This window comes from Protomyctophum bolini (assembly GCF_963924005.1).
Source record: "Protomyctophum bolini genome assembly, chromosome: 5".
NCBI classification, from domain to species: domain Eukaryota; kingdom Metazoa; phylum Chordata; class Actinopteri; order Myctophiformes; family Myctophidae; genus Protomyctophum; species Protomyctophum bolini.
The window spans coordinates 26,031,217-26,057,949 of NC_137866.1; the positions used below are offsets into that span (position 1 = coordinate 26,031,217).

Consider the following 26,733-nt stretch of genomic DNA (forward strand, 5'->3'; position numbering starts at 1 on the left):
CCCAAAAGAAGCAACTGCACGCCCTACGCAGCGCTCTGCCGATCTACAAGCCCACAACTCGTCGCAAATTGCGATATACATTTATCTGGAGGTCCTTTACATGAAAATGTGAGAATCACTAGTATAAACGACATTAGGATTAAGGAAACAAGCCCCCAAAAAGCAATATTACTACCAACTAGTAACTATTTATTTACAAGCAACTTTACAGAAGAAAGAAGCCCAAAGCTTATAGCCCAAGGCTTATAATAAGCAGACATGGCAACACTGGCTGTGTAAAGGAAGTCACCACACACACCACACACTCACAGCCACAAGAGGGAGTTATTGTAGATTAATAAGAAAACATAATAAAAGGATGCAATAAAGGTATGCAACATAAATTAAATACACTATTAAATAAAATCTGAAGCCAGTGGCAGCACAGTCAAAAATGAAATAATAAATACCACAATCAAAAAAATCAAATCCACAATAAATTTAAAAACGGGGGGTCTGCGTCACCGGACAAATACTTTTTAAAGTAAGCCCAAAATAAGAAATACCAATAGAATGTTCAAGCCAAAAACCGCAACCCGAAACTACCAATATTTTCAAGCAACTTTACTTGCTTATAAATAATAATAAGTAGACATGTTGTCACATGGCAACACTGCCACTCACTCATTGGCCCACAGTGCACTGTACTGGTCACGCGAGGTTGATTGATTGATTGAAATATTTATTAACAGTTTGCCGAATTACAGTACATTTCAAGCACAAACTCAATACAAAGACTGTTAACTGTGAGTGGACGACCCATTTAAGCATTACACTTGTTTACAAGAGGGTCCACCATGTTCAATTCATCAAAACATTTAGAGACGTACAAATAGACACTTCTATATAGTTAAAGAACAGAACACAAATTCATCATAAAGGAAGCAAAAAGGGAAATATACAGTGAGGGGAAAAGGGGGGGGGATTCAGATTTTACGGGGGCCAGTTTCGAATTGCAGCCGTCCATAGGTGCCCTTTGAGAGCGGTTTTGAAGGAGTCATGGGATTCACATGTCTTAATGACTGTTGGTAGGGCGTTCCACATTTTGGTGGCATAGGAGCGAAAATAAATTAGTCCCTTGGTTGTGCCGAATCTGGGTTGTACATGGTTTGTTGCACTCCCTCTGGTGTTGTGGGTGTGGACTAAGGAAGTATTTAGACAGCCTGGTACATGGGTATCTTGGTGGTGTATCGAATCTTGTGGACCAGACCCATTGCAAGATGCTGTACTCTGTCGTCGACCCTAAGCCATTCCAGCCTGTCAAAGTGGGCAGGGGTGAGGTGGGTTCGGGGGGTGAGGCCAAGTAGGAGCCTGACCAGTTTGTTTTGGGAGGTCTGGAGCCTTGTTTTAAGGGCCTTTGAGGTGCTGTGGTACCAAGAGGTGCATGCATAGTCAAATAAACCTTGTACGAGGGCTCCTGTTAAGGTCTTCAAGGTGTTTTTGTTGACCAGTGAGGAGATCCTGTAAAGGAATCTTGTTCTTTGATTGACTTTTTTGATTACGTTGGTCAGGTTGGTGGCCATTTTATCACCGGAAAGATTAGCCTCCAGGATGGAACCTAGGTAGGTAATTTCATCTTTTCGTGTGATAATATTGTCACCCACTCTAACCAAGAAGCCATCTGCCTTGCTGAGATTACTATTTGATCCGAAGAGAATGGATTCAGTTTTTCCCAGGTGTAAAGGATAGTTTGTTATCAGCGAGCCAGGTGCAGATTCTACCGTGTTCAGAGCTGAGGGTCTTTTCAACCTGCAGTTTGTTCCTGTCCGAGACCAGCAGTGCTGAGTCATCTGCGAACAGGAACAAGTTGCAGTCACAAGCTGATGTCATGTCGTTTACATATATTAGGAACAGACTAGTAAAGTCCCTAGTATGCTTCCTTGTGGAACGCCACAACTCACTGGGAGGGGGGCGTAGCCATGATATACAATAACAGGGGTCTCCTCATCTCTAGTCTACTAAAATTGTCTAGCTCTTTAGAAACACATTTTCAGGTCAAGATACTAATTTCATCCAATCAGGAGAGATAACTCATACAGGGTTAATAAAAAAAAGTATAATAATAATAATAATTAAATGAAATTGGAATGAGAAAACTCAAATAGAGGTTGATAAATGGGTACTCTACTCTCTTCTGGTTGGGTGAAATTGGTAAACTACCTTTGCCTTACCAAAAAACCTTTCGTTTTAATCCAAAGAATATCACTTACACTGCCTTTAATGGTAGAACAGAGAACAGGGTGGAATACACCAGGCTAACCATAGTTTGTAGTCTAATTATGACAAGTCAGTGAGTGAATATATTTAAATTACATTTAGAATATAAAAACATCATTATCAGTTAGTTGAATCCAGCAATTCTGTATTCATTTTTGTATCTTTCTTAGCCACCTGAAGCATAGGGTTATATATAACGTATGCATGAAATTGCAAGTCGCCACACACAAAATGGATGACTGTCAATAACTGAGAATGAAGTCTGCACACTGCTCCTCATTAGACATGAATGAATGACAAAATACGACTGCACAACTCAATTAGGTGCTTTGTTTTTCCATTACACATGAGATAGGCTAATACATCTGAAACAAGGAAGCAGCTAGACATTCTCTCACAAGAGCCACATTGTGTAGTTAAATTATTTATAACCAATTCAGTTGTACAGCCATCAATTTGAATGAAAGAGAACAGTGATAGGGAGCAAGTTGAATATTTTATTTGTGTAAAAACCAGATTTAAAATGATTTCTATCAAGGTCTTTTCATCCATCGCCAATTCAACAAGACAGTTTAATTTAGTTTCACTCAAACAAAAATGCATCCATTTCAGATTAGAAAAGGTCTTAGGATATTTTCAATAGTACACAACAGTGTTATTTTCACGACAGTAAAGATTTTTGGCAAAGTATTCAATTTATTCAAATTATGGATGTTTAATTTCAAAATGTAACTCTTCACTTGCTGCCTTGCTTGGGTTGTATATTTTCTGGATCTTAGTTGAAATAAATGACCCAATATGGACATCTGCTTTGAGGTGCCAGTTCACTGACTATACGTTGATATCTAAGGGCAGCAGTGCTGAGAAAAAGGAAAATGCTGTCGCTTATGCTGTGTATTTCAGTGAGAGAATTCCCAGTCAACGTTAACTAGGCAACCAGTTTCACATGACAAAACCTTGTATTGGGCACTTGATTTTCAGTCTCGCATCCGCATCTCTCCACCTAGGTAGAATGTGTTGAACTAAACTGCAGGAACCAAAGAAAAAGAGAAATTGCTCATCAATGCCACTGTCATAGTCCATGTTGGGATAGCTCTTATTCTTCTTAATCAGTTAGATGAAAATAAACCCTTGTAAAGAGTCTCTTGGGCAACTAGCAACAGTTGACAACTCTCCCCACTGTGTCTACTGTAACCTTGTCTTTCTGATATATCTCGTTGTGAGCTAGGGTAGGACTGTTTTATGGGACCTAGGGTTTAACCTACCAGAGAACAGGCAGCATGCTACCCATTGTGGATTAATTATCAGGAGAAAACAGTGATAAATGACATTCCAGTCATTACAGCCTACGGTATAATGGGTTGCCTATTGTCTCGCCCCAAAAATAGCACATCTACAAGCTTACAATGCAGGCGTTAAGGCCAAGATGTTATGGAGCAAATAAAGGCGCTCTGGTTGTAGATCACCTAGCAAGACACTTTTGTTTTCAGCGCAATCTCCATTTAAAGCTACAATCTTCAAATTATTTTGATGAACAAAATATATCAATGTGAGTCAAGACTTCTTTCAGGCCATCGATGGCTTTCTCCAAAGTTTATTTTTGTCAACAAAATGTGCTTTTTGATGTCAGTGAGCAAGAGGTTCAAACTTGTTATATCTATATGGTATATAGTATAAATAGCACATCTGCAGTAGTTGTTATTTTAACCAATTAAAATCCTGGGTGTTAGAATTGCAATTAACTGTTGGGAATTTGGGATGACATCAAACTTACAGATTGCAGCTTTAAATTACTCAAAACACATCCAACTGGTTCGATATGTGGTGCTTGTACATCAGAGAGGAAGGGGGATGAAGGAATCAAGTAACGTTAATTCAGAATTCCCAGGATCAATCATCAATCAAGAATCAAGGATAAAAAGCAAATGAAAAAACCTAGCGACTGGGAGAGAGTTGGGTTTATAACCGAGACTGCAAAATGCACCAATGTGAATTGTACATAACACATCTTCTGTTTGTGGCCCTGCCTGTGAACACCCCTAACACCTTCATATATTCTACAAACCACTCAACTTTAGCCTCTCTCACACACGCCTTTGCATGGTTGGGCTGAATCAAAGCCTATCAAACAGCCCAAACTCCACCTGCCCAATACAGAAAGTCCAGTTTTAAATCACAACGGGGCGTCTAGCCACCTCGCCCCAAGTCATCCTCCCCAAGTAGAGAGAGAGGGGGGAGCCAGAGAGGGAGGGCAGCCCCGGGTAGGTGACCTCTTAGTTGGCTTTGGCGCGGAGCTGTGCCCTCTTTCCCGTGACAGCCTGGAATCCGGTCTTGATGCTAGCGACCGAGCAGCGGGAGTGGCAGGTCTCACATTGTAGGAAGTAGAGACGAGTGTCCTTTTGGAGGATGGTGTCTGGAGAGCGGCAAGTGTGACACGTCACATATTCCTCTGTTGGGGGTGTGATGGGAAAATGGAATTAATGTCAGAATAAGATAATGGAAATCTTCTTTCTTATCCACATGTGGAAACTTTGTCTTTTATTTCACAGCAGTTTTAAGAATGAGACTGTACACAATACATTTGTGAACAAACACTGCAAGATATATATTAAAAAAATATATATACTGTATATATATATATATATATATATATATATATAAAGCAAAAGTCCTGGCCATGGCAACATAAACAATAGTAAGACAATATTACTAAAATATTACAAAGAATTATACAAAATGTAAAAAAAATAGAACTGAGAAACGCAATTAACTTTTGACAGCGAACGTATTTGAATAATGGTGGAAAATGGGTCTCACTTACTGATATATCTTCTCAATACGTTTTCTATCTGTTTCTGCTGAAATCTGCCTTTAATCACAAGCTGGTTATTTCCATCTATGGAGCCACTGTTGGGAAGAAATGTTAAACAAACTTAACATCAACACGTACAAAAAAGAAAATTGTCTACATAATGTCAATTTGAGGTTTTATTGGTAGAATAAATGAATGATTAAGTTCCACACACACAAAGAAACATGTGGCAGAACTAATGAGTAGAAATTCATTTTATCTAGTCCATATTGTTACAAAAAGATGGTAATAATTAAATTAATTAATATGGATTTATAGTAAATAACATTACCTTGTACCCAACTCAGCCAAGAGGAAAGCCAGGAGATGCTTTGGCTGACGATGCAACCTGTAATAAGCCACACAAAATGCCATTAAAGAAAAAGACAATCAGGAGGATATTTCATTTGTTTTCTTTGAATCTCTTTTGAGCTACTTTTGTATTTTTACTTGACTTTCAATAAGGAATCTTACTTCTATCTAGGCAATATTTAAGTCAACCAACAGTACAAATGCTAAAGGGAAAAATGACATTGATGAAAAGATTGACACACACACACACACACACACACACACACCATTTAATCATAAATAAATAAACACCAAGTGCTGCACGATTCTAGCTCAAATGTGAATCTCGATTTTCCTCCCCAAGAATTGAGATCACGATTTTTTCAATGAAAATATATATTTAAAAAAACCCAAACAAAAACCATAAGAGTATCTCAAATTAATTGGACAGCCAACTAGTGCTACACGATTCTTCACAAAATTAGTCTGAATCTAGATCTCGATCTATTTTCGATTAATTGTGCTATGCAGATACAGGCAGTGTAATGGAAGCCGAAGCTCAATGGAGAAGGGAGGTTACTTACAGTTTGCAGATGTCTGTGAAGTTTACAAAGGACGTTTTCTTGGTACCCACTCGCACCACCTGAGGAGGCTTCATCACAAACTTCCTCTTCTCTCCAGCCACCATGTCTGGGTTCTTCTCCCTCATGATGTTGAAGACTCGGTTGAGCAGCTGAATGGAGGAATAGCAGATAGTCATCGTCATCATAAATATAGAATCACGACTCCTTGGTAGTGCCTCAGTGTACTCACAGTGAAAACAGGAGAGGACATTACACAGTTATCAGTTAGTTAGTTGAGGAAAGAAGGTGAGAGCTTGTGCAGGTGTACATTTATGTTATCTCTCCTACCTCGTCATAGGAGTAGTCTCTCTCTGTACCAGCCCAGGATGGTCCCATTGAGGAGCTAAATGAGATTCCATCATAGTTTTTCCCCTCTTCCTCCTCAAATGCTGCCAACACATTGTACAACACATCATTACACATGTAGTACACTAGAACATGTACTGGCCACTACTAAGAATAAACTTTATGTATATTTCACGTTTGAAGTGTTTTACTGAATAAAATAACTAAGATACATACATAACCACATAAAAGTACAATAGGAAAAATACAGAATACAACTACACGGAAAAAGACAGAAGTACGGCATTCACATATTCTATATTTACAAGACTGGACTTAACATAGTGTTATACAGTCCTTGTTTTTCTTTTCAGTCATTGATCCTCACCGTCATCTTTTTCCAACAGCAACTCTCCCTCCTCAAAGTCCACTTTTTTGGGCTTCTTCTTCTTGGCTGGAAGCATGAGATCAAGATCGTCCTCCTCTATAAGAGCCTCTATCGGCTCACTTTCAATCTTCAGCTCCTGGTGTCATATGAAACAAAAGACATGTTCAGTGTGGGATAAGAATCCTGAGCCAAGTGCCGACCCAGTAACAAAAAGGAGATCAGATTTCGACTGACACCAATATGAACGTGTTTACAAAGCATGACATATCCAAAAGCTGCTGCTTTCATCGGCAATGTTTATCTGAAGTGTCATTAGCCTGTTCATCCCAGATAGACTAAAATGATAAATGAACAAGCTTGTCTCTTGTCAATAACATGGAACACAGACTGCTGGCAGTAGCCAAAAGTGGTGACATAGAAATACTTAACAGCTTGTTTGTTACAGAATTCACTAATCTTTCCTAACCTTTTATTCCTTTACTGAATTCAAATGTCCTTTTATAATTTTGTGTATTTTGCTTATGCAAAGCACATTTAATTTCCTTCTTGTTGAAATATACAAGCTATACAACTGAACTTGCTCAAATAAAATGGAAACTAGTAAACTACGACAACTTCCCAAATGATGGATTTGAAGAAGATTGAAGAGGTGAGCTGACAGGCACTGAAAGAGGTGAGCACACTATCCTTTTCAAATGTGACTTTACAGTGTACCAATTTGGCTGGTGAAGCAGAAAAGAGACCACAACTAAACTAACCTTAATTCCCTCCTCAACTTCATTATCAAACACTTTCTTCGGTTTCTTCTTTTTTTTCTTCTGGTTGAAGAAGTTCAGGTCATCCAGATCGTCAGATTGTTCTACGAAGAGATAAACCAATTAAGCATCGACATCGCGTTATACATTTATATCAACATTTGGAGGGCCTTCCCCAGTTTCAGACCATGTAAAACTTTTCCATAATGTTGATAATACCACATCTAGCAGGAGTCTGTGATGTCACAGACACTGGTGTCACTTCCTTCCTGGACTACATGTTGTCTCAGTAAGACAGGCTTCCCCATCAGGGCTCCAGACTAAGGAGGTCCTTACGTCCCAGGGACTATAAAATATCTATTTGGGACTTAAATTGATCTCAGGTTTCTGAAACGATTATATGACAAAGGTCACAAAACTCGCAATCCTTCAGAAATAGTGTTTATTCGTTAGCAATAGCTGGTCCAGCTGGCTCAATGGCGCATGCCTAGCTTCCATTCCTTCTTAATTAAGTTTGCTTCTCTCCATTGACAAATACCCAGAAGTCATCCCTTTACCTTTCTTCTTTCCTTCATCCTCATCTAGATCCAGCTCCTTGTCTTCTCCTCCCTCTGGTTCCACCTCCTTCACCTCAATCTCCTTGGACTCCTCTCCTCCGACCCCCTCTCCTCCTTCCTCATCCAGCATGAAGGGCTTCTTCTTCTTCTTCTTTTTCTTGCTCATGTTGGGGTCGAAAATCATCTAAACGTAAAGGAGAAGAGGAATGCAACTGGTTAATATTGTTAATAGGGAACCTCAGTATGTCACATGTCAGTTTGACGTGGTTCATATCTTGGCTGCAATTTACTAGAACGTTGAAGGATGACCCGTCAACGTTCATGAACAACGCCATGAACAATGAAACACTACGAGACAACACTTCTGAACACATTGACCGTTGCCAGTGGAGCACGTCAAAAGGCCGGGCAGCTAACGTTAGCTTAAATTAGCCAGATGTTTTTTTCAATAACCATTGTATGGTGACACGGAAGATTGATGTGTCACACCGAATAAAAATTAAAAAAACGATTTAGCAGTGAAGCGTGCAAGTGAAATATGTGTAAGTTTTCTACAGTCTACAGCTTTCGGCTGTCGTTCGAGGTAGATGGTTCATTGTAGCCATGTGGAGAACGGCACCAGGGAGTGGAGCAATGGAGAGGGACAAACGCTGAACAGGAGGCCCAAAGTCATTCTATCAACCATCACGTCTTATATGTCATCTTATCGCCAGAAACTACGGTAGAGATCTATAGGCAGAAATTAGTAGATGTGATCCGATGGCTCACCTCGTCTCCTGACATGTTTGCGAACTAGAAATAGCCTGGAATCTGTTGGGTTTGATCCTTCGAACGGTCTCACTCACTGCGCCGAAAAATGTCTTGCATCAGCGTTGGACTTGCAGTGCGCACGCGTGAACATGCCAACTCGTCACGTCAGTACTACGCGACGCTGGGCCGCATTCAAGACGATTCAAGACCATCAGTGTTGCACATAGGTGTTGCATAATATAATGTTCATGCAACATTTTCAACAGATATTGATCTCTTTGCCAGTGAGTGACCGACTGTGTTGCTTTGAATATGAAAACATGGAAACTGTCACAGGTGAGTAATGGCAGAGAGGAAGAGGCACAATGACAATGATCGCTGTACAGCTGCCAAAATATCAGATATGGACCCATGTCTCCCATCCTGGTTACACAGTGCCAGTGGACACAAAGCTTTTTATGGGTATATATCCACATGACATGATAGATATTCATATGAGCCAGGATACTGGGTGATAAGGCTATATGGAAAACATATAATAATCACTGTCTCACACTAAGGGCTATGGGAAAGTAACAAGGATACAAAACAATTTCCAACATGGGGCCTGGAAGGAGATATTGTATGCAATGCAATTTTGGCATTTTAATCCATACACATCGATATAACACATAAGAAAATCGCCTCCACCACAGTAAAAGAATTGAGAGCTTTAATGATTTTTCCAAATAATATTCTCATCTGGATAAATAAAACATAGAAATGCAAACATGCTTGCCCATCCTTGTTACATGTTTTTCTATGTAAAAAATGTACAACATGTTTCTGAAAAATTAAAAGTAAATTCCTCAAATCCAAAACTCTGATATTGTAGACTATCTTCATCTTATATAAACCACCGCCAACTTTTATGAAATTAATGTGTGACACATTTTTTTTTTTACAATTTAAATTGAAAAATAAAAATCCATATGAAACAAAACAAAAGACCCAGACAGACAACAGGATGCAGGGGTTGGGTTAATATAGTCTCTCTTTTACTAGCCGTGCGGTGTGAGAACTGTTATGAATGTCCTGTTGTTGCATGCGTCACACAACATGAACAAAACCCTTCAATGTCAGCAAAAATAGAAAATAAAAAGGACATTTGGGGTATATTTACACCAAATAAGTAACAAGAACCACTGGTAGTGAGGATGTTTGTTGTGGTTTGGGGATTGTAAGTTGTAATTGACAAAAGTAGCACAAGAGGCAGGAAAACGAGGATGAAACCTGTAACAAAAACGGTTTGATAAATTCTGGAAACTGTATTACATCTTAAGTGTTTATAGCTTCTTATCCACCTTGTGCATGCTCAGTTGGCATCCCATTCTCAGGATCAATTAACAAAACAGAGTGTGAAGAGTATTATCATCGTTAATATTATTATTATTGAAACATCCAGCTAGTTCAGTGCCAACAAAGACAAGTAAATATACCGTATATGTCAGATACAGGCCCTTCAGGGCTTCAATTCCCACAATGAAATTCTTCTGGCATTCGGTGATGTGAGCCAACAACATGTCTATAAGCAACCTAGACAATAGTCTAGCCATAATTCAATTGTCAAACCATGGAAACCACAATATTATGTTCATCAATCATATATAAATATGATTTCTGTGGCTAGCATGATAGCCGATGTCTGACGCCTGGGCCTTGGAGTGTTACTGTTGTATCGTAATCAAGGGTACAAACTTTAAGTGATTTTATCAAGCTACATTTATAGCTTTGAAAAATAACCATGACATACTCTCATGAGCACTGGGTGTGTCTGTTCTCTGGATTTGGGTTGCCAAGGGGAGGGAAAGGTATAACTCTACAGCAATTTTGCCACGTTTTGTAGTGTTACAAGATGATCAGCTCTCCTCAGACACACAAAACAACCACACTCAATATCCCATAAGTCCATTCATTCCCACAATGTCTTCTTCTCTCTCTGTATGTGATGTACGCGTCTACATGGCCTCCATTGCCCAGCGCTGTAGATCCTCCATGTCGTCCTCTTCCTCGTCTTTCTCTTTCTTGGCTGTGGGGCAACAAAATGCACAATGCGAGAGATTAGATTTCGATTAGAGCAAGATCAGATTGCATGATATTCCCAATCTCTACTCCGTCATGTCACTTGCCACAAAGAAGACACATCATTAGCGTGAAGATATGTATTATTATTAACCTTCGTGCAATTGAGTATGAATTGAGCCAAATGTGTAACGTGAGCGATTTCAGTACATTGTTGTCGGACGGATTGCATATTAATTCCATTCGTAATGTCAGGTCCTGCTGTTTTTGACATGTCGACTCTCGAGTCAATATCCATAGTTCAGTCTGGAGTTTAGTTTCAACATTTCTCTATTTAAACAAAAACAAGTGCTTATTAGTTGGGGAGAATAACATGAGGCAGGGTCAGGGTGTGAACAATACAGGGAGTGTTAATGTCATGACACATCCATCTTGTGTAAAATAGCAAGTACATATGGCTGTACTTTGTACTAATTACCATAGTTAAATTACAAACAAATCTAATAAAAACATCAACATTTTACGGATAGTGAGTGACAGCATCAAGTCAATCAGCCAAAGCCCCTTCATTTTGAGTACACAAGTACATACAGTAAGTAGCAGGGAAGAGTGGCTTATAATTGGTATCAGCAGAGAGCGATGGACTAGACCCCTGGGAGATGGATTGCTGAGGTGGAGCGCAACACCTACCATCAGCTCCCAATACTTATATAATTATTTATTTATTCAATCTATTTTATTCAGGTGAAATCCCATTGAGATACAAGATATTTTTTACGAGGGAGCCCTGTTTAGAGCCATGCTTCTCATACGCTGAGTTGATGCACGGGATCGAACCTCATATCCCAAAGGCGAGTGCTGTACTGACTGAGCAACCCAGAAATAAAATACATAAATAGATTTCTGGTGGTCATTTTGGCATGTATGTCAGGGGCAGATGCTCCAGAATAAAAAAAATATTTAGATACATTTATTTCCAGTCATCATATAAAATCATATAAAAAATACTTTATTTAATTAAAAAGGTTTCACAGTATGATTTTAATAAAATGTGAAATAATAATAATAATAATGTTTCTCACCAGGTCTGGCGGGTAAGGAGGTGGAAGGCACGTTAGGCAGTGGGACATTCTCCGTCCCACCAATCTCCAGCAGGTTCTTGTCCAGCTCTTCCTGTTCCAACTCATCCAACTCAGCCAGCAGCTCATCCTGAGGACCACACAGCACACCACTTAGGAATCATTCACCATTACTAGTAACCTTTAGTATGCATTAATACTGTTTAACACTATGGTAGAGGGATAAAAAGAAAACAAACTAAACAAAGACCGGATGAAATGTGATGTATGTATGGACATAGTCATGACTCCTTCATCCACATGCTTGTGTGTGTGTGTGTGTGTGTAATATATATATATATACACATATATACACACACACACACACACACACACACACACACACACACACACACACACACACACACACACACACACACACACACACACACACACACACACACACACACACACACACACACACACACACACACACACACACACACACACACACTTTTAATTTAGTTGTTTTCAAAAATACATTCCATACAAATGTCTATCTATACAGTGTATGTAAAGGTGAGGTAATAAACCCATCTATGGTGTTAATAGTATACCACAACATAATTTACACAAGGACGTACATTCTGGTACAGAGGTTGAACTGTGAGTAACCATGGACTCCAGTAAACATAATGGGCCTGGTAAGCCTCTCAACTCCTGACTCACCTGCTAAACAGGTGATTCCTCATACCCGCTTTTGTATTGCATTCACTGATTACATGACTCTTGAGCGCAAAGTTATATATAGCCTCACTAGGTTTAATCTGGTCCATATATTGCAGCAGAACTCATTGGGAAGTACCCGGTTAGGACTACTACTACATCATCATACTATAATCATCATCATCATAATACTATATCATCATCATCATCATACTATCATCATACTACAAGTAAGACGCGCAAACGTGGGAAGCGAACGCAGCTCGTACATATTTAGGTTTTTTAAAGATTTGCGCCCTCTGGTGGCGGGCAGGTGGTGTTACAGCGTGACAGACAGACAGACACACAGACAGACAGACATGTTCTGCTAGGTCTCATACTGTAGTTAGTGCTCACTGCGTTCGCAATAATTCTGACAATGTCTGAATGTCTATCTGTCTGTGTGTGGCTGTGTGTCAGAAACATCACCGTAGCTCCTCACTGCCTGCACCAATCACTCCCACTTTTCACACAGGCATTGACCATAATAATATGGAGGTCTTAACGAAGCCCTTTTTCCATGGGGGGCACCAATATCTCACACCGGGTATGGGCTAGTTTTATTAATTCTACCGACTTTGACTGTCAACATATCCCTTTATCTGTTATTGCAATACATATCATCATTCACCGTGGCTCTCTGAATGAGCACATTCAAAACTGAGGTTGATGCTGTGGATCACCTCATCCAAGGACAATATTTAGACAGATATTCAAAGTGGGAGTAGGAATGAGGTGTGGGATTATGCTAATTCCACTGAAGTGAGATTTGTTTCACCCTCTTAGCTTTCTAAACAATTTCAAGTGGAACCTTCAACTTTTGTAAAAACAAAACCGCCCTAAAAAATAAAAATATTTTCCTACCTCGTCGAATTCCTCTCCGAAGCCCACGGGTTTTGAGATGGCATCGGAGATTTCCTGAGCCAGCTCCTGTTGCTCGGTTATGTCCTGCATGAGGTCATCGACCTTGTCAATGTCCCTGAAATGAACAACAGCATGGGAGGTTAAAAACTAATTTATACTAACAAACCAAGAACAGATTTTGAAGTCGTGATGTGACATATTGTTAGCTTGAAGTTGAGTTCTTGTGGGTATAAATAAATCTTAATGTTATTGTACCAACACTTTCTATGGTGGTGCAATCTAGTGGTAGACACTCAACCAAGCCCCCAGTGAGGCTCTCCAACGTTAAGGCGCTCGGCCCTAGTGGTAAGAGCGGGGACTGCAGGCGGACCCGTGGCGTTATGACAAGGAAACCCTGCATTTTTTGGTGTCCAAATCGAAGAAAACACGGAAGTAGACTGTTCTTCCAGGTGATTCAAAACGCCACTGAGGAACTTCTATTGAAATGAATGCAATGCATGCATCCTTGGGTTGGACTCAGATACAGGAACTTGCGGTATGTGTACGAACAGGTTGAGTTCTAAGGGAACGATTACACTTTCCTTAAATTATAATAGAGCACCACATACTTTTTACATTGAATCCTATGAGAAATTACCAAAGGCGACAGCATAAAAAGAAAAAGAAAACGCCTTTAAAAGCAGCTGGTCAATGCATTTTTTTGCAGGTCCATGATGATATCGCAACATTTTTGTTATCATGGTATCACGATAACATCGTTACATGGTTAAAAATAAATTAGATGCATTTTACATGCAATCATATTACCGTATTATAATAGTCTTTGACAAATGTGCGATACAAATTCTATTTAACACTCACGCAATCATTTCACTGATTCTAATTACCTGAAAGCTGTCTATTAGTGTGGTATTACTGCCTATGGATGAAAAATACTTTCAGGCCTATTTTTTGTTAAAAAATGTAAAAATGCCTTAAAGAAGGGACATATACATAATGATGGGTGCAGGCTTTAGTTCCGACATACTATTGATTCGAAACCTCAATCCTAACCTAACCCTAACCGCAAGCACGGGAGCAGCGCATGTCGGACCATCGCTTTTTCGCATCGCATCGCATGTCCCCCCGCTTCGGATCTTCGGTGTGTCAGAAAAGCGTGCGCACCCCATAATGATTTCCGTTGTAAAACCTTGAACCTTATCTCTAATGGAATTATACCATTAATTAGCACCTAAGCAAACAAACTCATCCATGATAAAGATGGGCCGTCTTACATGTTTTCATGGGCAGACTTCATGGCCTTGGCAGCAAAGCCCATGTTCTTGAGCACTTCAGTATTGGTGTTGGCATTCTCCAGTGCCTCCCTCTGGAACTCGATGGTGGACAGTGTTCCATCGATCTGGCTCAGCTGCTTCTCATACCGCTTCTTTCTTTTCAAGGCCTGCAGAGCCGCTGCAGGGGAACACCAGACACACAAACAAGATGAACGGATGGATGGGTGAATAAGAGGGCTGGGCAATTAACCAAAACATATATCAAACAGATATATAGAGAACCAAATTATAACCGAATAATAAACATGAAAATTTCTAATATATCGTTTAAATTTGACTAAATCGATTAGTCTGATTAACCACCTTGTGGTAAGGTATACTTAATTGTACAACAGTGGCATACAAAAATAATGAAATAGCGGAAAAGAAAAAAGTGAAAAACATCATAATCTAGGAAAAAGTTTGAAATAATCTAGCTATTGCTTTGAGGTCATGTCGCTTAGGCCTAGAATAGACGCATGGAGAGAACCAGCCAGATAATGTAGATTTGTATATGGTTAAGGGGAGACAGACATACAAGAATCTAGACAGATATATATAGATTTAATATTTAAAAACTAGTAAGTTAATAAATATGGAGTGACAGCGATTTAGCCTTCAGTGTGGGTGAAATAACTCATAGCAAAAGGACAAGTCAGAGCTAAGAGTAAGACATTTTCTGAAACAGGAGAGGCCAGTGTTGTCATGACAACCTGAGCTGGTCGAACATTATGTGTGTTACAAAATCATTTAATTTGAGAGCAGAGTGATAAGGATTCTGGCTTATTTTTATTTTATTTTTTAAGGAGAGCTTCCAAATTCCATGTCACCGTTATAACAGGAAGGTGGGCTGCTTTTACATTCGTTTGTTCGTTCAGAGACAATTCAGAGCCACCAGGTGGATTTGATGAATGGTTACTGTACCATATCCCAATTAACTGTGTTTCTATTAAAGGTGGGAGTATCTGTTGTAATGTAATTGTATCTATTATAATCTGTATTCATTTTAAAGTGCACTGTTGCACTCTGTATTTGTTTTTATTCTGTAAAGCACTTTGAATTGCCTAGAGTATGAAAGGTGCTATATAAATAAAATTGCCTTGCCTTGCCTACCTATATCCGAGTCTGTAGGTGGAGTTTTTAAGGGCTCAAAGAGTTCAGAATAAAAAGGAGCAATTATTCCAACAATATTGTGGATTGTCATAACATGAACATATGATATAGATAATTGATTCACAGATAACAGCATCAGGAAATAGAAACTTTCCAGGCCATGATCAGGTGACCATCACATAGTTAAAGGGCTGTCATGGAAAATGTGTGGTTGTATGCCAGTGAGATACTATGAGTCAGTCTGTTGAACTTTGTGAGGCTGGGGAGGGAAATGCCCATAATGTAATCATTTTTTATTATGTTGTATAAAGATAAAAGGGTGGTAAAGTCTTTTAATTCCCATTTGATGTCATTTTCTCTGTGCTTTACTTCTTGTAATAAAAGTTAATGTCGATAAATAAGGCTTATTGCTGACTAACGTGACGGCAACATTGTTGTTCGTAAATCAGTGGGTCAATTAACATGCTATAGTTTTTAATTGAAACTTTCCAGAACGTTACACTGGTCTCGTTATTGTAGTCATCACCCCGTGACAACAACTTCTCAATTAACGTCAACAGCTGACTGTAAAACAGTCGAACAAGCCTTATTTTAACGTTACAATAACCTCAGCCTGTATGGTTAGATCCGTCTACAAAACATGTTATCACACCTCTGGATTAATTTGGATCGCAAAGTTATCAAACACGAAATCCTCACTTAAACACAAGTTATATTTTGTAGTGTAATTTGAGCTTAACAACGACGACCACCGGTCTCGAGTGGTTCAACAGTCTGTAAACATCGAGCCTCGGACGGGATACAGTCTCACGGTCGCTCGACGTGAAAGTTAGCAGCTATAGCTAGCATGCTGATGCTAAATGACAGATCGAGTTTAGAGTTGTCAAGTAGCTCACTCGTATGATACACTGGGTGCTTTAATAACCTTTCGTTGGCGAAATATTGCATGTGTGGGGGGAAATGTCTCACCTCGTTTGTTTTTTGTGCCGTTCTTCTTTGCGGTGAGCAGTTCAGCGTCTATCTTTTTTTCTAGAAATTCCTGTTTCTTCGTTAGCATCTCCTCTGTTTCTCGGAGTTTCTGGATCGCTTCTTGTGGACTGGGTCCCTTTCCTCCTTTTCCGCCCCCACCAAACATCTTAGCGAACAAAGACATATCGGAGGCAACACAAAACCTACAAAACCTAGGAAATACGTGTGGAAAAATAATCGATCTATAGCTACTAAAGCTACTCTGACACTTCGCCCTGGCCCGAATTGTTGTTTTTTCTACTTCCTGGATAAGGCCTGATGACGCAATATTGTTTGTTGGGTGGGCGTTGTTCGTCGTTGATCTGTCGCCGCCTGCTGGATAAACAACCATAGAACACTGGAGGGTTTTTTGGGGAGACTTTTCAGAAATAATATGAAAGCCTTATGTGCCATCAGATTTAATATGCCAAAGGACATAATATCGCAATTGTAGGGTGGAGGACCCTGTTGTAAACAAGTCTTTTTTCTGGTTTATCCCCTTGTATTGATCTCCCTGTACCTTCGTTTGAACTGTAGCCATTTTTCATTCTACAAACAGAATACAAATTTAAATCAGACTGCAGAAACAGAAACCATTCCTTTGCATGGGTAGAATTCCCATTCAAACTTAAAAGAAAAAGTAAACTTGCCACAAGAAGTAGTTGGGGGTTTATGTATTTTTAATTCATTATGCTACAGGATCCATAATGGTTGCTTTATCTTCTTTTAACTACATTTTGTTAATAACGTTGCTCTTTATGTTTTGAATTCCATTTTATTTTTATGTACATACAAAACAGTATCCAATTAATTTGTGGTTACATTGTGAGACTTTGTGGCCTGTATGTGTTCTGAAGCCGTTTTTTTTAAACGTAGTGTATGTTCACAAGTCAGTCCTCCTTGATAACTGTGCTTGCCACCCGATCTCCAATCCCCCATGCTCCCTCAGGCAACAAAACAATATACTTCATAACAGTTGGTTGCACAGATGGCCATTTCATAGCCAAGGCAGCAACACACTACAGTACCGTCTTTGTTCTAAAATAACCAAGCCCAAAAAGAAAGGAAATCAAATTTAATAAAATAAAACAAAGAGGGAGAACACACTGATAAACCAGACACAAGATGGTCCCTTTTTCAGAAGACGATAATCTTTGTTTTGCTTATAGAAGTTTCAAAACACAACAAATGAGAGCAGAATAAATCCAGATCATGTCATGCAGTAAGCTCAGTGGACAGTAGAATATAGTGCATTTATAATATGAACAAAAATATAGTGGATATGTAAAAAAAACAAAAACTGCTATAATGCACTGGAACACAAACAGTATAATACTCTATGGGCAGAAATAAACGAGGTTGCCAAAACTAGTGTTATATACACTGATGTCATTACTGTTAAATGTTCAAGTTGTTTTTGCATAAAAAGTCCACTGGTTTAAGATGAGGGGCATAGGTTATTTTTTATTTTTTACTGGTGCCATTTCTTTAGTCAACCTGAGGAAGCAAATATCAACAGTCTGAAAAATCAAACATTAAAATGAGAAAATCAGATGGCTTGAAAAATGCACTGCCGCTTAATATTAATCTAATTTAAACTAGTTCACTGTGCAGCACACATAAGTAAAAATATTTCAATGACTGGAATTGAACAAAAAAAACTAAAACAAACAACTTTTTCGTATCAGGGCTGAACTTTACAGACACTCAAGATTTAATTTTTAGGTAACACCATGTTCTTCTGTTGTGTACAGGAAATCTGTTTGGGTAACAGGATTTGTATAACCATTCCCTTACTTCTCTATCTGCAACAGCAGCCTGAAAATTCTCTGGTTTCCTCTCCTTAAATGAAAGAAAACAAAACAATTGACAGTTAAAACTGTATATTTGCACCCAGGTATTCCTAGTAATGCATGCAGTATGCAGATCTTAAACTATTTATATCCCAGTGCACATAGTAATGTGTGCAAACCCTAAAGGGTGATTTATACTACGTTTGCACGCCGGTGTCAAAAATAGCAGATTTACAAGCTCACAACACACCACGCTGCAAACAAGTATAAATCAGGTATAACCTACTTAACCCTTAAATACCTGAAACTGACCATTCACAATTATTAGACTTTCAGCCTCAGGTGCAAATTACTGCACTGTGTTGAGAAAGCAATTTACACCTGGGTACAAATACACACTCTGGTTAAAATATTCACACACACACAGAGCGACAGAGACACTTGTGTAGAAGCTCAAATGAAGAAAAACGAACACAACCATGGCTTTTACTGGCTCACACCGTTTTTATCAGACACATTATAGAACACATTTTGTAATAGATAATATGTTTGTCTTTCGTGGATTCCCTGCATTTCCTGTCTCTTTACGCATCATCAGAACTACGTGGAAGATAAAAACTCAGGAGCGGATCACTGGACCGCCTCTCCTGATGTCTTCTGAAACAGGAAATGTGAAGACTTAAAGAGGTTTAGATAAGGAATCAAGGAAAGACTGAGTGAGACATTCAACCGGAGGGAGCATAGCCACTCCCCTTACTCACTCCATTATCTTCTGTCTCTGTGAACTTGGGACAGATGGAAAGGATGGATGGACGGAAGAAAAGATGAAAGCCGAGATGGTGATAATTTAAGAAAGAAATAATAATTTAATGACCAAGCCCTACAATCCTGCATTGAAACTGTTCCTACTTGCGATTCACTCGAATCTTTCCTTTTGTATTGTTTTGACATTTGTTTCTTTTTAAACATTAAATACTTTCCACGGTACTCAAACAAACCCTTGTGATGTTGCCATATGGATGCTAAAAAATAAAACAAAGATAAAATAAACAAACGTAAACCGAGAAGACATCATCATCATCGCCGCCATCGCCATCATCATCTCTTGTCCTCCCGAGCATGCCATCTGTCTGTCTGTCCATCTGTCTAACTTTACAGGGCTAGCTTGCCGATGATGACTCCGATGACAAAGAAGAGCACGCAGAGAGCCAGAATACGGGTGCTTAGACCTTCCTCCCTCATGCTGGATGTCGCCATGGAGGTGGAGTGAGGAGACATTGATGCCACCTTTCTCTTCCGCAGTCCATCGTCCTCCTACCGTACACAGGAAAAACAGAGCACGAGAGCAGAGGTCAGGGGGACGCATCTTTCTTTTAACAAATAATAAAATAAATTAGTTGCTTGGAGGATATACTGCTCAGGGATCTAGTTGTTGCTAACAAAAATCTGAAAACCTTTTAAAAGTTATATATAACACTCAACTTGAACAGCTTATGTTACGAATAATTAAAAGTTAATATTGATCAAAGCCTGCTTTGAAATTATAGGCCATTTGTAATCTGAAAATAAATATTGTGAATGCCCTCTTAACTGAAGTGGGGGCAGGGATATTAACATGACAGATACAGTAAAATGCACATGTATAAACATGTATGTTTACATCCAATCAATTTAATGATACATTTTCTTTTTTAAAGAGGTGAAATGGGGTAAAGCATGGATAAGCACACTGATCCATTTGTGCTCCTCTGGTAACCTGGTTCAGTTTATAATACATGGATACAGAGGATGCCAAGGGATTTGGTATGCACACCAGATTCCCATTGACCTTTATATAAAAAACACATTATATAGTCAGTAGATGTGCAAGTTTCAGATGGTAAAAACAAAAATCGCAGACTTCATGAGGTGCAACTGAACACACCACAATTTCAGGATTCCGACTGGCGCATGCCTCAGCCATATACAGCTTTGGGTGTGGGTATGAGAAGGAGCCATTGAAGGATAGAGTGCGGTGCACTAACTTGTAAGTGGGAATGAATAAGGGAGGGAAGTGAGGGTGAGTGAGTGAGTAAGCATGTGAGGGTGAGTGAGTGAAGGAATGAATAAGGGATTGATTGCACCAGCCCGTCTGTGTGTCTCACCCTGATCTGTTTGTTTTCTTCCCGTAGCCGCTGCACCTCCATCTGCAACCTCTTGCACTCCTCCATGATCTTCTTTACCTCTCCGTCATCCAGAGAGGCACTGGCTGACTTGGGCAAAGGCGAGTGCTCAGTCTTAATGGGGAAGGAGGACACAGGTTGGATGCCTTCACTCTCTGATTTCACTTGCTGCAGAGAGCGGGGGGAGGACGGATAGTGGAGTGGACAGGTGGAGAATAGGTGCGAGGGGAAGAGGAGGGATATGGGAGGAGGGGAGAGACAAAGACATGCATGTGGCAGTGGAGATGGGAGTGAGAAACAAAGAAAACAATGAAGATAAAATCATAATGAAGGGAGAAAACTGCACAAAAGAAAACATATAACTCAAGAATGCTGATATGAGTGGGACATTTACTGAGGGGATTTGCTGGTGAATTTTGAATGACAAGCCTGCTTGCACTAAACACTAGGAAGGTAAAACTGAAGAGAAAACAAAACAAATGAAAGAATTAAACATAGCCTAAGGGGTAAGAAATGACAATGAAGCATCATGCAGCATGAACGGATGCATGTGCCAAGGGAGTCCATCTACTTACAGTTTTGTCATTTTCTAGCGGCATCTCAAATGCGCATCTCAACTTTGAGTCCATCAGCTCCTCGGGTTTAGCCTCCTTCCACTGTGGACAAGAATGAAGACTTGGTTGTCAAGAACATTCACACCCAACACCACATATCAGATGCTAAACATGAAATAAAACAAGACGTTACTTCTTTCACTTGATTATTATTCATGATTCTTGCAGAAAGACTGCAAAATCTGTATACAGTATAAATAATTTAGAATACTGGTAATGGTAATTTTTCGGATCGATGAATATGAATATTTATGAAGAGGAGACAACCGCACGCCCGGTTCCTTTTCAAGCAGGTGTGTAGGTGAATAAAGGTGATGATACGGTAGTACAGGTAGAAGACAACAGACCACTTGCTGGTTCTTTTCGTTGTGAGACCTTCTAAGCCTGAGGAAGGTCTCACGACCGAAATGTTGCTCGCTCTGAATAAACATTCTCTTGAACCAGCAAGTGGCAGTGTGCAGTTCGATGAATATAGAATGAGGAAACTGTTCTGTCCATCATTCCTTCCTCATTTTTCTCCTCAGTGGGTTCACCAATCGATCTGAACTTGCACACGGGTGACAACTGGCAATTGACAATTATTCACTTTCCCCAAAATTATTCTGTTTATTCGCATTTTTGTGAACTCTCAATTAACCCATTGATGCCTGAGGCCGAATCTGGGAACGCCTTCTAGGGCCTGACCTAAGGTTTCTGAAAACCTTCAAATTCTGATGATTTTTTTTAAATAGTTATGTTGCTACATGTATAGCAATAGCTGATGAGACACAGAGAGCGTGCCGCATCAAGGGTAGAACAACGTATACGTTGCACCAGGCGTCAATGGGTTAAGACCGTTGAGGGTGGAGCCAGGGGTAGCCAGGGGTAGTGACTCAGAGCAGTGCCAGCTCTCCTCTTTAAGACCGTTGAGGGTGGAGCCAGGGGTAGTGACTCAGAGCAGTGAGGGTGGAGCCAGGGGTAGTGACTCGGAGCAGTGCCAGCTCTCCTCTTTAAGACCGTTGAGGGTGGAGCCAGGGGTAGTGACTTAGAGCAGTGAGGGTGGAGCCAGGGGTAGTGACTCAGAGCAGTGCCAGTTCTCCTCTTTATATTTGCATGCTGTACCTGGGCTCAGAGCCCCACCCACCCCCCCACATTTGTTTTTCCCTTCCCAATTTTAAACTGTAGCATGAGCAGTCAATTACAGCTTCCACTTTGTAAATGATGCTTTAAAAAGTTAAGTTATGTTAATTATATCCGAATGTACAGTTACTCACCACTCCCTCCATGTCAGTCATGTCATATGGGGCCAGCAGGGACTGCACCATGAATTTGTGTTTACTCTTTTCATTGGGATCATAGTCAAAAGGCTGTAGCATAACTGTGAACAACAACAAAACAGGAAAAGCAGGACATTAAAGCCCCAGTGTTAACTTCCTGTATTGCCCAATAAGAAAGGTAATACATAACAATTGTAGATTACATCTTAACCTGCTAACTATACAAAGAAAAACTAAACCACCACGACTAGCCAAACTGCATTTTTATTCATCTGCAGGGATTCAGATACATTTTTGGACCAGTGCAAAGGTTATAGTTATGAAGATTTGGTAATAATTCAACTTAGAGGTTTTCCATTACAATAATGGTGAGGATTAACAAATTAGGTCAGTACATTTGTATTTATTAATTTGTTTACACCAAGGACAGAAATAAATCATGACAAATAATGAATGTGAGAATTGAGTACGAAGTTGCATTTTAGAGTGCTAGAATCACATTATGCCCCGGTGTTTTGGAATGTACACCAGGTGACTAACATTGAGGAAAGGAATCTGATTAGTCAACCTGGACTTCCACCCATACAGTACTTTGGCCCAACCCTGTATTATACTGTAAAAATGTGTAAAAACAACCATAACATTTAAGGGAATCCAAGCTACATTAAAATTAACACTTATTTTACTTATATTACAAACCAGAAACATTGATGGAGGTTCCAGCGTCAATGATGCCACTGTTGGGGCGCACACAGTATCTGCGAGGTGCAGTTGTCTTGACTTTGAAACACACATTTCTATCTGTGGGGTTACCGAGCTTCAGGGTGGCAGTGACAACATCTGTGAAGGGGCCTGCAGAGTAGAGAACACAGACAATATAATAGTATTAGGGATTGTTACGGTAACAGACAAAGTTAGAAATTTGTTTAGTTGGGTTTAACTTTTTGTGACTGCAAACTTCCCCACTTGTCTTGTGGTTGCATTTGTATATCCAGTGCATGGATCAGTTTACAACAGGGGTTGCCACTAACGTCTCAGAGGCACTTGCTAGTCGGGCAAGTACAGGTCATGTTCTATTTGCCTAAAGGTCATGCCCATTTGCCCTAAAAGTAAATCGTCCACCGTCTGGGGCTGTGCGTGTACAATAAAAACAAACGCTATACCTACATTTTTATGCCAAATACCTACACATAACTAAAAAAATATGACACCTGTTATTTTAAATTTGTTTAATTGTTTCACACTTGTGTCATTTCATATTTTTAAGTTCAGCAACAGTGAAAACAGCACAGTGACATTATAGGTAAACAGTGCTCTAATTTTACATTCAACATACTAGAAGACAGAGTGCTCTGGCCACATTTAGACAGATATCTCATGTTATGTTTATAGACTGTTCCATCCCCTCTTAAACGAGCACTTGCCCGGTCCGGCAACCTGAAAGCAAACGTCAACTGCCCAAAAAACTTACTTGCCAGGGGCAGGTGGGCAACCCTCAACACGTGTGGCTTCTGTACCTCTGTATTACACATGAAAAATAACTGCACAGTGAACACTTCTTATTACAGTCTTGCCCTGACTGATAGTTTAACAACTGAAACTAACAAAATGTAGCTGTCTTGTGCAACATTGAAGTGCTCAGACCTCCTTTTTGCTGAATGCCATGTCTGAGGGAAGACAATTTAATACACTGTCCTTTCACAGACCAAAGCCGAGAATACTTTAAATGAATCTAATCTATTCAAAAAAACGAAATCTCACTGTACCTTTAGTTCCAATTAGTTAACACCAAGAACAGTTCCATGCCCATGTCTGAGTAATTTATGCACTTGACTTCCTTATTGACTTGTACTGCCTCCCGCACCGAGAGTGGCTAGCTGAGACAGAGCAGATCAGAGGCAGGAACGTAGCGCGCAGCTAACCACTCTCGGTGCGGGAGGGGGTACAATGGGAAGTCAATAAGGAAGAAAGAGAGAATTTCAGAGCAGCCAAAACAGTCAAACAAATAAAAATACTTAACGGCTTATGCGCCAAATGAAATTTCTCTCACGTATCCTATAGCCTATTTATGCTTCTTTTGAAACATCTCACCACCACCAAAAGGCCACAGCACGGCCTACACAGAGGGTACTATGTACTGTATCTACCAAATTTCAGAAAACTTTACGGAGGGTTCCGATATAGGGGCTACTGTTTGCCTTATTGCGAACGCAGTGAGCACTTACTATGAGACCTAGCAGATCATGTCTGTCTGTGTGTCTGTGTGTGTCTGTCCCGCTATCCAAATATGGAGTGTGTTGCATCAGCAATCACTCAGCTCCATATATGGGCACAAAAGGGGCCAGGTCCACTCAGCTCCATATATGGGCACAAAAGGGGCCAGGTCCACATATACAGTAACAGCGGGACAGACACACAGACAGACAGACAGGATCTGCAGGCTCTCAGCGTTCGCTTCCCGCGTTTGCGCGTCTTACTGGTATTTTACATACAAGACAGGCATCAATCTTCTGTAAACATAATATGCCTCTATTGAGTTGAGGGCGCCGCTACAGTACAGACATCAGTACAGTACAGTACAGTACAGTACAGTACAGTACAGTACAGTACAGTACAGTACAGTACAGTACAGTACAGTACAGTACATCTGCCTCATTTCAACAGAATCACACCCTAACCAATTATTTAACAACCACAAAAATAGTTTTCCATTATTCCAGACACACCCGGGTGTTTAGACAGTAGACACTGTTTTTGTATGCATTTAGGCCTGGGTGTAACATAAATAACTGGCGAAGAATTTCAGCACATCTATAATAATAGTTAAGACTTCAATGTAACATAGCTTTTAAAAGTGAAATTTAAATGATAACAGTGTCCACTTGGTTGTAGAACGTGCTTGTATAACGTTATATTAGGTAAACACCATCTTACTAAGTAGTTCCAAGTGCAGTCTGTGCAGATTTCCATTCTTTCTGACACAGATATGTGGAGAATGTGCACGGTTAAATGTTATTATTGTAGTTAAACGGCTGGATTAAAGAAATGGGGCGGCGGGGCCTGCCTTCCTTGAACGGTGCAATGACAGCTAGCTTAATGAGTTAGCTCTTTTTAGCTCAATGCTACATGTAGCTCGTTAGCACCAACGCATTAGCGTCGTTTCACCTGTCATCGCCACAAAACCAACGCCTATAGTGCACGTACACAGTTGGCCATGCATGATCGAATGTCTCATCCACACCCACGGGCCCGAAAGAACTAACGTTGAACATGTGAATAACCCACATGCCCGTCATTGACACTTCTTGTAGTAGAAGCTAGCCTTTTGGAGCTATACTTGGCAGTTCAGTTGGAGAGGCACACAGTGGGAGCACCAGGCAGGCAGGGCCCTGCCTGTCTGCCCTCCTCCTCCTGGTCTTCTGCTCTTACCTCTGAATTTCAGCTCGTGTTGTGGCTCTAGCACCAGGACTTGTTCCGTTCTGGCCATGTCCCAGAGCTTTAGTTCGGTCTGTCGGGAAGAACAACAACAATCGGAGCCGCCGCCTCTGTGTTTAAGTTTAGCTCCCGAAGATTACAACCCGTCCTCTGCTCGCTGGGGGAAGGTCCGAGGAGGAGGGGAGGGTGATTACAAACGCACCACTGAATGACTGGACTGCCAACGACAGCTGGGGGGGGGGGGGGGGGTGTTGGCTAACACTTTAGTCGAGAATCAAGATAGCAAGGACTGGTAAGCGACGTAACAATTTGTACTGTACAGTATGGAGTGTGACTGAGATCCACAGCGGAAACGGAAACGGTGTGTGAACGCCCTACCAGTCATTAAGACATGCGAATCCCTTGACTCCCTCAAAACAGCTCTCAAAGGGCACATGTAGGACGGCTGCAATTCGAAACTGGCCCCCGTGTTTTTTCCCACTCTTTACCTCCTCCTCTATGAGGTAATTATATCAGTAGTAATCAATCAATCAAA

The 26,733-nt window shown here is 40.2% G+C and overlaps 3 protein-coding genes across 5 annotated transcripts; all 3 read right to left on the minus strand.

Moving 5' to 3' along the window:
* Positions 1–2,733: 2,733 nt before the first annotated feature.
* Positions 2,734–8,895, minus strand: eif2s2 (eukaryotic translation initiation factor 2, subunit 2 beta). Of its 2 annotated transcripts, XR_013964029.1 has the most exons (10): positions 8,775–8,895; positions 8,007–8,190; positions 7,453–7,553; positions 6,695–6,830; positions 6,310–6,410; positions 5,983–6,131; positions 5,400–5,456; positions 5,078–5,163; positions 3,094–4,705; positions 2,734–3,062 (listed from the first exon to the last, which is right to left on the minus strand). XR_013964029.1 is itself a non-coding variant. In XM_080763424.1 (9 exons), the coding sequence occupies exons 1-9, from the start codon at positions 8,787–8,789 to the stop codon at positions 4,530–4,532; spliced, it is 1,005 nt and encodes a 334-aa protein (XP_080619550.1). In that variant the 5' UTR covers positions 8,790–8,895; the 3' UTR covers positions 2,734–4,529. The 2 variants fall into 2 exon arrangements, 1 of the variants encoding a protein (XP_080619550.1); XM_080763424.1 differs by having other exon boundaries at positions 2,734–4,705.
* Positions 8,896–9,454: 559 nt separating this feature from the next.
* Positions 9,455–17,208, minus strand: LOC308315451 (charged multivesicular body protein 4b). Its single transcript, XM_080763427.1, has 5 exons — positions 16,900–17,208; positions 14,779–14,956; positions 13,505–13,619; positions 11,900–12,026; positions 9,455–10,824 (listed from the first exon to the last, which is right to left on the minus strand). The coding sequence occupies exons 1-5, from the start codon at positions 17,081–17,083 to the stop codon at positions 10,754–10,756; spliced, it is 675 nt and encodes a 224-aa protein (XP_080619553.1). The 5' UTR covers positions 17,084–17,208; the 3' UTR covers positions 9,455–10,753.
* A 790-nt stretch (positions 17,209–17,998) lies between these two features.
* LOC308315450 (vesicle-associated membrane protein-associated protein B-like) lies at positions 17,999–26,422 on the minus strand. 2 transcript variants are annotated; one of them, XM_080763426.1, is made up of 6 exons: positions 26,193–26,422; positions 23,463–23,615; positions 22,761–22,864; positions 21,469–21,549; positions 20,876–21,007; positions 17,999–20,045 (listed from the first exon to the last, which is right to left on the minus strand). In XM_080763426.1, exons 1-6 carry the CDS (start codon positions 26,248–26,250, stop codon positions 19,884–19,886), a joined length of 690 nt encoding a protein of 229 aa, XP_080619552.1. In that variant the 5' UTR covers positions 26,251–26,422; the 3' UTR covers positions 17,999–19,883. The 2 variants fall into 2 exon arrangements, with proteins under 2 accessions (XP_080619552.1, XP_080619551.1); XM_080763425.1 differs by having other exon boundaries at positions 20,876–21,061.
* Positions 26,423–26,733: the final 311 nt, after the last annotated feature.

Excerpts from the sequence above, each read along its gene's own strand:
- LOC308315451 (XM_080763427.1), bottom strand. The coding sequence starts at position 17,083 with ATGTCTTTGTTCGCTAAGATGTTTGGTGGGGGCGGAAAAGGAGGAAAG. Across the intron at positions 13,620-14,778 it reads AAGTCTGCCCATGAAAACAT|GGACATTGACAAGGTCGATG; the intron begins GTAAGACGGCCC and ends TGTTCATTTCAG. Across the intron at positions 10,825-11,899 it reads CTCCTTACCCGCCAGACCTG|CCAAGAAAGAGAAAGACGAG; the intron begins GTGAGAAACATT and ends GTTGCCCCACAG.
- LOC308315450 (XM_080763425.1), bottom strand. The coding sequence starts at position 26,250 with ATGGCCAGAACGGAACAAGTCCTGGTGCTAGAGCCACAACACGAGCTG. Across the intron at positions 23,616-26,192 it reads ACACGAGCTGAAATTCAGAG|GCCCCTTCACAGATGTTGTC; the intron begins GTAAGAGCAGAA and ends TCTACTCTGCAG. Across the intron at positions 21,550-22,760 it reads TGACTGACATGGAGGGAGTG|TGGAAGGAGGCTAAACCCGA; the intron begins GTGAGTAACTGT and ends TCTTGTCCACAG.
- eif2s2 (XM_080763424.1), bottom strand. Across the intron at positions 6,132-6,309 it reads GAGACTACTCCTATGACGAG|CTGCTCAACCGAGTCTTCAA; the intron begins GTAGGAGAGATA and ends TCCTCCATTCAG. Across the intron at positions 5,457-5,982 it reads TTCACAGACATCTGCAAACT|GTTGCATCGTCAGCCAAAGC; the intron begins GTAAGTAACCTC and ends GGCTTATTACAG.